This window comes from Orcinus orca, chromosome 6, assembly GCF_937001465.1.
Source record: "Orcinus orca chromosome 6, mOrcOrc1.1, whole genome shotgun sequence".
NCBI lineage: Eukaryota > Metazoa > Chordata > Mammalia > Artiodactyla > Delphinidae > Orcinus > Orcinus orca.
Window position 1 is genome coordinate 85,852,138 of NC_064564.1, and position 15,128 is coordinate 85,867,265.

At 39.3% G+C, this 15,128-nt stretch overlaps 1 protein-coding gene across 7 annotated transcripts in view; it reads left to right on the top strand.

Moving 5' to 3' along the window:
* Positions 1–824: 824 nt before the first annotated feature.
* The window catches only part of DCAF10 (DDB1 and CUL4 associated factor 10), a 56,439-nt gene continuing 42,135 nt past the window's right edge, over positions 825–15,128 (top strand). Inside the window, exons 1-4 of one of the 7 annotated variants that reach the window (XM_049711143.1) lie at positions 825–1,721; positions 1,891–1,989; positions 2,089–2,229; positions 7,739–14,358. In XM_049711143.1, coding sequence (XP_049567100.1) covers positions 1,171–1,721; positions 1,891–1,989; positions 2,089–2,167 — 729 coding nt within the window. In that variant the 5' untranslated portion in view covers positions 825–1,170 and the 3' untranslated portion in view covers positions 2,168–2,229; positions 7,739–14,358. The other 6 variants (XM_049711144.1, XM_033431140.2, XM_033431141.2 and 3 more) reach the window with 6 other exon arrangements.

A 15,128-nucleotide genomic window follows, 5' to 3' on the forward strand; every position in this document is an offset into this window, starting at 1 on the left:
TATCTCCAGAGTAATGGCTGCCTTGATCTTCTCTGAACACTGGACACTTGCTTCTTGCCATTTTTCAGTCAGCTCATGGACAGAAGAGTTGAATAACTACTAACTTTGCTGGTGGGAGGAACTGCTGAATGTTCAGCCCTCTCTGAGTCTCATTCCTTTACTTTTGAGATCTTTCAGACTATCCTAAACAGTCACCAGATGGGAGCTTTCTATAACTCAGGTCTTGATCAAGGCCTAGAAGGGTTGTCAGTTCTTATACCTACCTCTTCTTATACCTCAGGCTTCCCTTCATTGAAGACTCTCCTTCCCTCCCCAAGAAACACACCAGTTCGTTACTTTTTCTGTAAACAAGTCCTATGTATTTGTCTTCAACAGCAGTGGTGAAGGGCCTTGCATCTGTTATGCCCTGCTTGGCAGAGGTAAGCAGGACTGACGGTGGGCTCTATTGCTTGTAAGGCTGAATTGATTCAGGTCTTCAGCTCCCCTCAGTGACTCCTGACTGGATATATGTTCCTTCCTGCAGAGAGGAAGGCTTTGGCCTTGATAAAGTCTTGACCTAGTAGGTCAAGTAACTGGGAGTTGGGCAGAGCTCCAGCGCACCAGTAAGCCCCATTTCCAGGCAATGTACAAACCAGGGCTTTTTAGTGCAGAAGTTAACCCGAGTCCCTAGATTCCCAGGCTGTGTAGGCAGTACACCATGCTACTTACTATGCGTGAGCAGCCCATAATATGGTCATTTCTTACCTTCGCTGGTCTCAGTGTAGAGATGATTATGTAAACAGTACATAATCATACCCAGCCTCTTGGACTGACTAGTCAGGCCCTGTCATCCCCAAGGACACAGTCTGGTCACTGACAACCACATACTGATAATGTCACAAGCGGTGCCCAGATGCTAAAGTTACTCCATGCAGCCCAGACCCTGGGCATCCTCAGTTGCGCGCCCACGCACCTAGTCGTTCCAGACCTCCAACCCTCCGGGACGCGGTACCCACAGTCGGGCGGTGTCCCTGCTTTCTTGGTCCCCAGCGGATGATGGCCGAGAGGCGGCTCGGGTTTCCCAGCCGGTGGGGTTAGGCCAACGTACGCCGGAAGTGGCGGCTGGGGCGGGAGCGCCGAGGTGTCGGCGGGCGGGGCAGCAGCCAGGAGCTGGGGGTCGGTGCGTTGGTCATGTTTCCCTTCGGGCCCGGTAGCCCCGGAGGGGACAGGGCGGCCGGAGCCGGGGCTGAGGAGCCAGCACCCCACGCGAGACAGGCTGCAGCTGCCGGGCCGCTCCCTTCTCCGCCCCCGTCGCTACAGCCGGGGGCTGACGCAGCCCCTCCCCAGTCGCCCTGCGGGAGCCCTCGCCACCCCTGCGCCCCTTCGCAGCCCCAGGCTGGGCGCGCGGGGGAGCTCCGGCCGCCCGGAGCTCTAAAGCCCTCAGCCGCTTCCGCCCAGGAAGAGCAGTCACCGCCCTCCCCGCCGCGCCGGCAACCTGGGCCTGACTGCAGGGCCGGGAGCCGGGGCCGGCACTGCCTCAGCGCCCGCCTGGGCGGCCCTGGCGCCCAGCTGTTCGGGTGGCTGAGAGAGCGCAGCCTGGGCCGCGGGCTGTTCGTGGATCCGGCACGAGACAATTTCCGCACCATGACTAACCTCTATGGTTCCATCCATCCCGCGGACTCGGTGTACCTCAGCACCCGCACCCATGGGGCCGTCTTCAACCTCGAGTACTCGCCCGACGGGTAAGCGCGGCCCCTCGGAGGGCGGGGACCCGTCTCCGCGTGGCGCGGCTGCCGGTGGGCGGCTGCCCGGGGCCCGCTCGCTCGGCCCGGGCCGGGGTTTGAGAGTCCGTTTGGGGCGGCCGGCCTTCGTGCCCCTGGCTCTTTATGAAGCACTCTGTCGCTATTGCAGGCTCCGTCCGGCCCTTGGAGGTAGGCGAGCCCGGGACTGGTTTGCTCCCCTTCAGGACCGGCGCTCTGTGAAGGAGAAGTGCCAAAAGCCCCCCGACAGGTCTGTCAGAGCCAGTCCAGAGCTAGGGTTTGCTGGCACACCGTAGATGCTCAATAAGTACACTTTGAATAAATGCCCGTTCTTTCCCTGTCACACTAGGCTTGTGTTTTTCCCACCTAAGCTTGGTCAAGGGTACGGAGCCTGCAGACTCCCTGTTCCCTGTGCTGACTTGCCCTGAGGGGACAAGTGCGCGGTCCGTCGTTCCTTTGCTCCAGTAAGATACTAAGACACTGCAGAGAGGTATGTTGTGATGTGGGACATCTGTGAAGTTCCACGCTAGACTACATTCTTCTGTTAAGGGTATCCAGCCTTTCTCCTGGCTGACTAAAATTTCATGTTTGGCCTCGGTTTACTTTGGGCTATGGAGAATTTTCAAAGTGATATATGTATGTATATATATATTTTTTTACTGAACGAGGTAGTTTATTACTCAAAGGGTGAGAATAATCGGGATATGACGTTAAATTTATGAGCGCAGTCAAATTTCAAATTGTGTACATGTGCACATACATGAGCAAAAGAAGCTTTTTTCTCTCTGAGAAGGTGGGTAAAGCTAGATTGTGTTTTTCTCTTTGCAGTAACTGAGGAACAAGGGCAGAGCGTGGTTAAGGTGACTCAAAAGAAAAGAGGGATACAATTCAACTAACAAATAGAGGATTAGTCTTCAAGGAAGACATACAGGGTTCTCAGAAATTTGTCCAAGATCAAGTATAGAATATTATTCTAATTAGAATAGAAATTTCAGGTAAGGAAAGGATGATTAACTGAATCTAAGTTGTAACTGTAACGCTCACCAAGTTCACATGGTTAGCACATAGGAAAAAGAGGATTTGAACTCAGGCAGTCTAACTTAAGAGTTCTTAATCACTGTACTAATACCAAATTACATGGATAATTACCTTAACAATTAGCATTTTCCTACCTGAAGATTAATTTAAAATCTATTATAACAAATATATTCTAACATTAAATATGGCATGTTCATCTATTTTGAATACTTGTACCGTTAATCTTAAAATACCACTTTTTCAATAGGGAGTTGCTTTTCAATTTTCTGTAGCAATGAAAACTATAATTTACAATTCTTATAAATATATAAATTGGCGCTTATTATTCTGGAGCACTGAGGGAAGAAAAAATCTGTTTCCCTCATTGGCTCAGAAGCAGCTACCAAAATAAAAAGCTATAACTTCCAAGATTGTTCGCTTTCCTGCTGACATTAGTGAGGCTAGGGCACCAAGCATGAAGTACACCAGAGCCATTTCAGCTTCTGCTTTCAGGAGAACATAGAATGGTAAATAGAAAAGGACCATATCATTAGGGAAAACACTTTATTTCCAAGTTTCTAAAATAGTATTAAAACAATAAGGGAAAAATGCAAATTATATAAAGTAGTATGACGGCACATCAATCACAACTTCCTAACAAGCCCTTTCAACATTCAGTGCTAATTGCTGAAACACTGAAATAAAGTGATGTTTCAATTATTTGGTCTTAAACAATGACAGGTTTAAGATTCACCTGATTAAAAACCATCCACACCAATATAATAGCATATCATAAGATAATTGGCTAACAGTTTTTGCAAATGGCAGTTGTTAACATATTTCTTCCACACATATAAATGTTGTGCTGAGGAGGGGAGTAAGATGTTTTCTGCCTTTCTTTTATGATGGGTTGTAGAAGCATCCATCTCTTCCTCTCCTATATTATCAATTTGTGAAGTTGGACTACAATTCATTCTCTCTTCTTGCCTCTGGAGTCTTTCTGCCACAGCTTGGATAGCTTCTGTCCATTCTTCCCTTTCCTCTGGAGTGTCTACATGAAATGTTCTATTAACAGTGGTCCACTGGAGACATCTGATAATAAATGTGTTTGGCTTTGGTCGTTCTGTTTTCATTAACTGGCATTTTGCTACTGAAAAGTTGTTGAGGGGATAAGGTAAATCCACATCTTGGGGTTTCTCTTTATATCCTATGAATGAGCCATCTGTCTTCAAAAGGAAATATCTTGGCCTCCAGTTTTTTATATATTCTCCCCTCTTCTGAACCCAACCTTCTTTCACAGTGGTAACGTTGCTCATGATGGTGCCCCTCTGAGCCCCCAACTTGGAGAAAAGGTACTTTGTGATACCACCTTTGAGGTTTGGATTCTCTGCTGCTGCTGCCCTTCCCACTCTGTAGTGATGACTCAGCCTCGAAAGTCAGCGGCTGCCTGCAGCTGCTCTGTGTGTGGGGGGGGGGGGGGGCTGCGGAGGGGGGAAGGCAGGCATCTGGCTGCAGGGGAGGGAGGGAGGGAGCTGGCCGGGCCATGGAGCTGGAGCAGGAGGCTCAAAGTGATATATATATTTTTTAAACTTTGTTTTGTGAGTACAGGAACAAGTTCAACAGCAGTCAAAGGAAAAAATTTACACATGGTTCCACCATGAGCGGACATAGATAATACAACTCTTACCCCATCAAGGCCTCTGGATTCTTAGTCATTTGCTTAGCTGTTCATTCATTCATTCATTCATTCCCTCCCTCGTTCAGCAAATATTGGGTTGGCCAAAAAGTGCCTTCTGTTTTCACCAAGATCTTTATTGAACAACATAGTCATCCTTTTGTTCCACTATCTTCTGCCATTTTTCAGGCAACTTCATAATTCCATCTTCCCAAAACTTTTTATCTTTTTGAGCAAAGAACTGTTCCAGGTGCCTTTTACAGTCTTCCAGGGAATTGAAATTTTTTCCATTAAGAGAATTTTGTAAAGACCTAAATAAATGGAAATCTGAAGGTGCAATATCTGGTGAAAACGGCGGGTGAATCAGAACTTCCCAGCCAAGCTGTTAACAGTTTTTGCCTGGCCATCAAAGAAACATGCAGTCTTGCGTTATCCTGATGGAAGATCATGCATTTTCTGTTGACTAATTCTGGACACTTTTCTTTGAGTGATGCTTACAGTTGGTCTAACTGGGAGCAGTACTTGTTGGAATTAATCATTTGGTTTTTTTGGAAGGAGCTCATAATAGAGGACTCCCTTCCAATCCCACCATATACATGACATCACCTTCTTCGGATGAAGACCAGCCTTTGGTGTGGTTGGTGGTGGTTCATTTCACTTGCCCCACGATCTCTTCCGTTCCACATTATTGTACAGTATCCACTTTTCATTGCCCGTCACAGTTTGTTTTAAAAATGGAACGTTTTCCTGGGCTTCCCTGATGGCTTAGTGGTTGAGCGTCCGCCTGCCGATGCAGGCGACATGGGTTCGTGCCCCGGTCTGGGAAGATCCCACATGCCGCGGAGCGGCTGGGCCCTTGAGCCATGGCCCCTGAGCCTGCGCGTCCGGAGCCTGTGCTCCGCAACAGGAGAGGCCCCAACAGTGAGAGGCCCGCGTACCGCAAAAAAAAAAAAAAGAAAAAGAACGTTTTCATTACGTTTAAGTAGAGAATCGCATGTAGAAATACGGGGAAGAAGGTTTTTTTGCTTAACTTCTGTGGAACCCAAACATCAAAGTGATTCACATAACCAAGCCGGTGTAAATGATTTTCAGTGCTTGATTTGGATATTTTGAGTATGTCGGCTATCTCCCGCATGGTATAACGTTGACTGTTCTCAATTAATGTCTCAATTTGATCGCCATCAACTTCAGCTGATCTACCCAACCATGGAACATCGTCCAACAAGAAATCTCCAGCATGAAACTTCGCAAACCACTTTTGACACGTTTGATCAGTCACAGCGCCTTCTCCATACACTGCACAAATCTTTTTTTGCATTTCAGTTGTGTTTTTACCTTTCTTGAAATAATAAAGCATATGACGAAAATGTTGCTTTTTTTCTTCCATCTTCAATAATAAAATGGCTACACAAAAATTCATCAATTTTGATAAGTTTTTTAAAAATGCACACTGATATGACAGCTGTCACATACAATCTAACAGAATTGTTTTGAATGAAGTTAAAGACACCTAAGGGCTACTAGAGCCATTTACAGAAAAAGCTGAACAACCTTTTGGCCAACCCAATATTTGTTGAGCACTTGCTGTGCTCCAGAGGCAGAGGTGGCAGTGGTGAACAAACCAGCTAATGGCACCGCTTTCATTGGTCTTGGGACGTATTGGTTCAACTAGACATTAATAACCATACTAAATAATTTCTTAATGTATATTTACAAATTGTGATACAGGCTTGAAAGAATCTGTTGTGGACTAGAGTTTTCAAGGTTTCCCTGAGAAAGTGACACTTGACCTAGATTGGAAAAATGAGTAGAAGATAAATTAGTCAAGATAGTGTTTGGAAGGGGATAGAAATACTTTAGGTGGAGGAACTGGTATGTCAAAGGACCTGTGGTTGGAGGAGCAGCATATCATGCTAGAGAAGCTGAAAGAAGATAGGTTAACAAAGTAAAAAATTGGGCTGAAGAAAGACATAAAATGTGCTAACAAAGGAACAAAGCAACAGAATCTGGAATCACTGAGCGAGTACACCCTGTTTCCTTTCACTGTTGCAAATGCTTTTTCTTAATCAGACTCAGTTCTGGGATCTCTGGGGTTTCTCCCTATAGCAGTTGACTTGTAACAGTGACTGTGCACCTGAATACAGAGAAAATTGGTGAGGGGAGAAACTGTTTTGCTGAAGTTTATCCATGGAACCTCCTCTCCCCACTTCTTCCTCAAGCCCTATTCCTAAAGCTTCTCCCAAAATACCAGGAGTCTGTTCCTCATAACCCTTCAGTTCCTTTCTTCAACATATCCCAGTTCCTTTCCTCCCAACCTCCGGCCTTCAGAAGTAGCTATTTCTACTCTTTGGAGGTGGGATTTTAGGTAGAGGGTGAGAGGGATAGAATGAGTTATGAAGAAGGAATTCTCATTGCCAGTGCTATTAGAATGAGGAGTATATTACTGATAGTTCTTGTTTGAATCTGGGCTACATTTTCCTATAGTAACATTTTTGTAAAAGGTGGTTAGGTACTCTAGTACTTAAAATAATTTGATAATGTGTAATTATGCAATTAATATGTACTTTAGAAAACGTAGGCAGTAAATGAGCTAAAAGAAGCTAAATATCATTTATGATCCCAGAGATTGAATGGCTATCTAAGGAATTTTTTCCTTGTATATATTTATTTTATTTATTAAAAAAAATTTTTTTTTTTTTTTTGGTCATGCTGTGCAGCTTGTGGTATCTTAGTTCCCTGACCAGGGATTGAACCCAGGCCATGGCAGTGAAAGTGCCAAGTCCTAACCACTGGACCGTCAGGGAACTCCCTGTGTATGTTTATTTTAACATAAAGATAGAATCAACTATTTTTTAGCCTGCTTTTTTTCATATAATATATTACAAATTATTTATGTTAATGAATATATTTCTACAACATTATTTAAAATTTTTCATTAGTTTAAATAAACTCTCTCTAAACAAATATTTTAGATTTATGTATGCCCTTATGGTAAGTCCCTAGAATGAGTCAAAGGTTATGAAGATTCTGGATACCTATTATTGAACTGCCCTCTGTGAAGACTGTACCAATTCTTATTCCTGTCAGTCCCATATGAAAGTACTTGTCTTCCCATACCCTTGCCAATATTGCACATTGCCATACTTTTTCATTTATGTCAAGGTGGTAGGTGAAAATGGTTCAGTGTTTTAATTTTTTAGTCTTTTGACTACGTCTACTAATATACCTCAAATTTTTATAGGACTTAAAATGGTTTTATATAAAATGACAAACTGTGTTAAATGAAATGATTTCTCATATCCTTCAGTCATATATGAGTTAAATCAGCTTACTGGATACCGTAACCACTGTCACAAGGACTTCTCAGTACAAAAAGAAGAGGTGATACAGAAGGTAAGAATTAAAATTGTGAATTTGATAGAGACCAGACTAGAATTTGGCACTTAAAAAAAAAAAAAAGAAAGGATACATGGACTAGAAGGTAATTTCTAAAGAATTCCAAAAATGTTTTAAGCAATAGCAACACTGTCAATATAAATCTGTCAACTCCTAAAATGACATTTTGAAAAAGGAAATATGATATTAATAGATTAGATAATATGGGACTTTCTTAGGCTATACTCTATGAGAACACATTAGGCACGGCTGTAGAGAAAATTAGTGTATTGGAAAATAGAAGTGAAGAAGTTATCCAAAATGCGGACAAGAGAGACAGAGACTGAAAATATGAAGGAGGCTTAGTGACATGAAGCGTAGAGAGAAAATGCATATCATGTACTTGGTCAGTTCCTAAAGAAAATGAGATAGATAATAGGGTAAAACAAACTTGAAGCAATAATAGCTGAGAGATTTCCAGAATTGAAGAAAGGTACCAAACCATGATTTAAGAAGCCCAGCACACCCCAAGCAGGAATTCTCCCTAGCCATGTAGTGAAACTGCAGGACAACAAATATAAAATCATAAAAGCTAGAGAAAAAAACCTTCAAAGGAGTAACTATGTGAGTGAAAGCCAATTAGTCATCAATAATCATGTAAATTAGAGGACAGTCGTGATTATTTTTTACTATGCTGGAAAAAACTGCCAATCTAGATGTCTGTACCTAGCAAAGATAGGTTCTTTGTTCTTGTCAAGAAGAAAGATGAAATAAATACATATGCACCCAATCAGAACTGTAAGGTCAGAGATATTAGAAGGAATGAAGAACAAAGGATGTGGAAAATTTGTATGTAAAATTAAATCTGATTTTCTCTTTTGGGATTAACAAAGATGTAGCTAAAATAGTAGACAACAATAGCATAAATTATGAAAGGATGCTCTAAATTCCTTTTTTCTTTTTTTTGAGGGAGAATTGTGATATATTAACTTTAGGCTTTAATGTGTGCATACCACCAAAAGACAAGTAAATATATTATTTCCAGACTAGTAGAAGAAACAATTTTGGAATGAGAAGAAAAAATTCCAAAAGAAGTCAAGAAAGGGAAAGGAGAAAAAAGAAAAGGTATAACAAAAAGCACAAAGAATGGCTGAAAATAAATCCCAATATTACTAATTATAATATAGAAGTACTAGTACTTCTTGTACATAGGAGAGAGAGGCATATATCAAACACATTCTAGAAGGATAGAGAAAGACATATCAAACATTCTAAACAAAAGAAAGCTGGTGAGCTATATTAATATACAAAATAGGCTTTAAGGCAAAAAAAAAAAAATTACTAGAGTTAGAAGGTTACTTCATAATGATAATAGCTCAATTCACCTGGAAGATAAAACAGTTCTGAAATTGAGGGTTTTTTATTTATATACATCAAAAATTGATAACTTCAAGGAGAAAAGAGAAAAATATATCATCATAGGGGATGATCTTAATACACATTATAGCATACCTCAGTTAAGCAGGCAGACACAAACATAAGGGTACACAAGATAGAAACAGCACCACTTAAAATCTTGCTCTAAAGGGCATGTATAGAATACTGCATTCAGGCCTGATATTCAGCTAGTACACATTGGTTCACCTGTACCAGTTGTTAAAATATTAATATATATCCATGGTGGTTGAGTAGTTAGTTACTGCCCCAAGCTCACTGAGTGCCTTCCTAGTGCTTAAGCACCTTCCATAGGATCTCTCAGTAACCCATTATATAGCAACTGAAGATTTAAGAACTGGCACAGCAACCTGCCAAGAAACATCTTACTAGAGACCTTTAGCATCCACTCTAAGCTCATCTCCCCATGCCAGGTATCCTCCCCGACACACAAAAAATCCATAGGCAAATGCTGAGTGACCATTTGGCTCCCCTTAGTATGGGGCTGCCTGCCTTTCTCACACACTCTCCCAGTCATTCTCACATGGTCATTTGTGGGAACTGCAGCCTCTGGGAAGATCCAGAGAGATGAAAAGAGCAGTCTGATGAGAGTAATGGCACTACTGCAGGCACCATCCAAACATTAATTCTCTTGGCAAAGTGTGCATACCCATTGCAGGATACAATCCATGGCAGGTGAATGAGGTCTATGAGGATGGTTTATGGATGAATGACTCCTGGGATGTACTTTCCTAATTTTATCATTCTTACTGAATTTCACATTTATTTAGTGGGATAAGTTTGCCAAAAGCCACTGAATACAGGCCCACCATGGACATTAATAACACTCTATTAATGAACTTGACTGCCAACATTAGTAGTCTCTTTACCAGAAACATTTAGTTGAGAGAACCGAGAAGCTGAAAGGTCATGAAACACAAAAGATTTGTATTCTGGTTTATGCTGTTAACTGCTGTATTACATTATGTCTCATTTGGGCTGAGGGATTAGGTTTGATATAATTAAATATGATGTCTCAATAAATTATTTTGTGACTTAGTTATTAATGTAATTGAATATAAAAATTAACAGCAAGCATTATAAGGGCCAAAAAATTTTTAATATACTTACTGTTAACTGCAGCAAAAGCTGAAAAGAGAATTCACCTCCCATGAACAATTCTGTTGCTATTAAGAGTGACTTTTTTTTTTACTTATCAAGTCTACAGGTTACTTGATGACTACCTATTTATGAGGAATTTTTAAAAATTGAAGTATAGTTGATTTACAATATTGTGTTAGTTTCAGGTGTACAGAAAAGTGATTCAGTTATATTTTTTTCAGATTTTTTTCCATTATAGGTTGTTAAAATATATTAAATATAATTCCCTGTGCTATATAGTAAATTCTTGTTGCTTATCTGTTTTTCGTTATCTGTCAATCCCATACTCCTTATTTATCCTTCCCTCCTTCCCTTTCCCCTTTGGTAACCATAAGTGTGTTTTATATGAATGACTACCTGTTTAACATGGAAATTCTTGGAGGGGCTTTATGCAATTTCCTGTGGCAGTTCATGGTTCAGACAAAAGCATCTGTGTCAAAAAAACGATTATGGCTACAATTTCCAAAAATTAATAAATGATTGGGAATTACTAGAATAATCTGATGAACAATTTGAGTTAGAACTAATACCACTTGGCAAGCATTTTTATAACCTATAGGTTAGTTTAATTTTTTAATGTTTTAAAATTTTTATTCATGTTAATTTATATTACTATTGAATATTTAATATTTTTTGAATATCACATTTGACTATATGTATGTAACAGCTGCCTCATGATTTTTTTTTTTGCAAACATACAAGGATGATTTAAAAATTGCTCTCCTGTAAGGCCACATATTTCAAAAGATTATCATTAAGTAGTTTCTCAATATAATGTGATTGCTAGAAATCAGTAACTAAAAGAAAACTAGAAAAACCTCATGTATTTTCAAGTTAAGAAACATTTATAAATAATTCATAAGTCAAAGTAGAAATGATAATGGAAATTAGAAATATTTAGAACTAAATGATAATGAAAGTACCACCTTGCAAAAGTTGTGGGATATAAGTAAATCCTCAGTAGGAAAATTATAATCTTTAATAAACTAGAAAGGAAGACAAGGAAAATTAGTTAGCTAAGTGTCCATCTCAAGAAACAGTAAAAATAGTGAAGTTGTAGTAAAGTAAATCTGACGAAAGTAAAAGGAAAGAAATACAGCAATAAAGAGTAAAATTAGTGAAATTCTAAAAATTAAGTAGAAATACTCAACAGAAAAATCTGTCTTCAAAAAGACAAAGAATAATGAAAAACACTCATTAGATTGATCAAGAGAATACCCAAATATTCAGAATGAAAGGGGGACATATTTTCTGATACAAGAAGTAGAGATTGTAGCTTTCCAGTAGTGGAGTAGATGGTTTGGACCAACCCTCCAACTGAGAATAATTAGAAAAGCTAGAGAAAAACATAAATATCTAATGTAAGATATAAAAAGTTATGTTTGAAAGGATTAGAGAATTGAGGCAATGAGGAAATTGCAGGGCCAAGATCTGCAAATGGAGGGTAGCCAGAGATGTGAACCCACCGTTTTAGCCAACTGAATCTAGCAATATGGTAGAAATGAAAGATTGATTTAACATTAGAAAATAAATTAATGTAAATCACTACATTAACATATTAAAAAGAAAACTATAGGATAATTTCAATAAGTGTTAGAAAATGTTTTATATACTTTAATGTATATTAATGGAAAAAAACACTCAGCAGATTTTAAGTAGAAGAGAATTAATTTCTTTAATCCAATAATAGGAATCTACCAAAACAAATAAACCCTACAGCAAACATTGTGCTTAATGATGAAATGGTGAATGTATTCTTGAAGATAAGGAACAAGATAAGAGTGCACGCTATATTAACATTTCTATTCAACATTGTACTGAAAGTCCTAGCCAGTGCAACAAGGAAAAGAAGTATTAAAAAGAACAAAGCAGGAACTTCCCTGGTGGCACCGTGGTTAAGAATCTGCCTGCCAATGCAGGGGACATGAGTTCGAGCCCTGGTCCGGGAAGATTCCACATGCCGCAGAGCAACTAAGCCCGTGCACCACAAGTACTGAGCCTGTGCTCTAGAGCCCATAAGCCACAACTACTGAGCCCGCATGCCACAACTACTGAAGCCCATGTGCCTAGAGCCTATGCTTTACAACAAGAGAAGCCACTGCAATGAGGAGCCCACGCACCACAACGAAGAGTAGTCCGCACTTAACACAGCTAGAGAAAAGCCCGTGCGCAGCAACAAAGACCCAACGCAGCCAAAAATAAATAAATTTATCTTAAAACAAAGAACAAAGCAACTGTTTATAGATATGATTATTGACAAAGAAAACCTAAAATAACCTATGATAAATTATTAAATAAAATAGCAAGATTGATGATAAATAATATTTTAAAAATCAGTTACTCTTCTGTGTACCAGCAACAAATGAAACAATTTTAAAAAGAACATTTACAAAAGCATCAAAAAAACCTCAAGTACCCAGGAATAGATATAACAAAAGATAGGCATGATGCATATGGAGAAAATCTCTGTTGTAAATGGAGATATGACATGTTCAAGGATTGGAAGACTCCATATTGTCAAGATGTCAATTCTATGCAAACTTTTCTTTAGATTTATTACAATCTCAATTAAAACCCACAGGTGGATCTGTGTGTGGGGGGGGGTGTGTGTACATAACTTCCTAAGTCAATTCTAAATGTATAAGGATGTTCAAAGTTCCAAGGATTGTTACAATACTCTTGCTAAGAAAATCTTGAATATGTGGGAAACTATGCATATTACTGATGGGATGATTCAATACTGTATGATATAAATTCTACCAAATTAATTTGTAAAGATACTGCATCCCAATAAAAATACCAACAAGATTTTTTAGTAGTACCTGATAATGCTATATCTAAAATTCATTTGAAAGAGAAAGTATGACATTAGCACCCCAAAAAATGTTTATTAGGGCAATGAGGGGCTTGCTTTGCCACTTGTCAAACCTTTTAGAAATTAAAATACTGTGGTGGTATTGGATAGACTAGAATATAGAGTCCCCAAAAAAAACTTGTGTATGATAAAGACAGCATTTAGAAAAGTATAGGCTTTGATGCTGGGACAAATGACATCCATTTTAAAAAGTTACAAATCATGCCATGTACAAAAATAGATTGTAATCTATTGTAATAGATTTTTTGGTATTAAAACCAAAAAAATGGGACTTCCCTGGTGGTAGAGTGGTTAGCAATCTGCCTGCCAATGCAGGGGACACGAGTTCAAGCCCTGGTCCAGGAAGATCCCACGTGCCGTGGAGCAGCTAAGCCCGTGAGCCACAACTACTGAGCCTGCGCTCTAGAGCCTGCGAGCCACAACTGCTGAGCTCGCAAGCCACACCTACTGAAGCCCGCGTGCCTAGAGCCTGTGCTCTGCAACAAGAGAAGCCACCGCAATGAGAAGCCTTGCGCACCGCAATGAAGAGTAGCCCCCGCTCACCGCAGCTAGAGAAGGCCCGCGCACAGCAACAAAGACCCAACACAGCCAAAAATAAATAAAATAAAATAAATTAATTAAAAAGAAAGACTATCAGTTTTATAGGTCTCTCTTTTTTTTAATAGGTCTCTTATGTACAGTGTTTAAGACTCTCCCAGAATCATTGATTCATTACTTTTATGCACAAAATTTCATTTCATGACTCTTCTGACCAACAAAAAGAAATGATTATTTATACATCCTCTAAAATTACATATATTAATTTGAATACTTTTACTCATCATGGTCAACTAGCACAAAAATCCTACAAAAATCCTTCACATATTAGTAAACTTTTGAAATCCAGATGCCTCACAAAAGGGTTTATGCAGACACCCTTTAAAGGATAATTTCATGATTACTACATATGGAAAAAATTTCAATTTAGTAGAATTTTTCCCTCCCCACTTTATCTAAAAAGTTTGTTCTGAATAGAAAAATTTGGCCATTTAAAATTCCATCTTATGCACTTTCATCTTAAAGTGTAAAAATACCATTTGTTATTGGAACTATAAATTGAGAAGACCTGAACTTTCAAAGACTCAGGATTTCATTTGCTAGGTCTGAATCTGAAAGATCAGCACCTACAGAAAACTAAGGCAAAATAAATAAATGACAATAGATTTTCAGAAATCAAAATGGGGTTTATAAAAGGTTTATAAAAATACAACTTTGTAATAGGAAAGGGCTGAAACAAGAGATAATACTAAAAATCCATAAAGGAAAAGGTTAAGTTTGACTATATCAAACTGGTTTGGTAGGGTATATGCTAGACCTTTTCAGTGCATTTTAATAGATACTGATGAAATACCTAATTTTGTTGTATATGATTTTTTTCCTAAGTTGCCTCATTTATGCATGTTTTTCTGCAACCAGCTTTTCTCATTTAAAAATGTTTTAGAGTTCTTCATACCCACATAAAGTTATCCCTTTCTTTTTAAATGTTGTACTATATTGTAAAGTATTATATACTATGGCTTATGTAATCAACCATTCCTTCTTTTATGTACATTTAGGTTACTTTCAATTTCTCCCTACAATGCAGCATATCTTTAAATGTGCTTCTTTGTATTTAGAAATAATTATTTCTCTAGATTGAATTCCCAGAAAAAAATTGCTGAGTCAAAAGGTATGCATGTTTAAAATTTTGATAGATACTGGTACTCTCCACACAAGCGGCACCAGTTTACACTTCACCATAATGTATGAGAGTACCACTTCCTACTACTACTTTCAACAGTGAGTAGTGTCAGTCTTTTAACTATCTGCTACT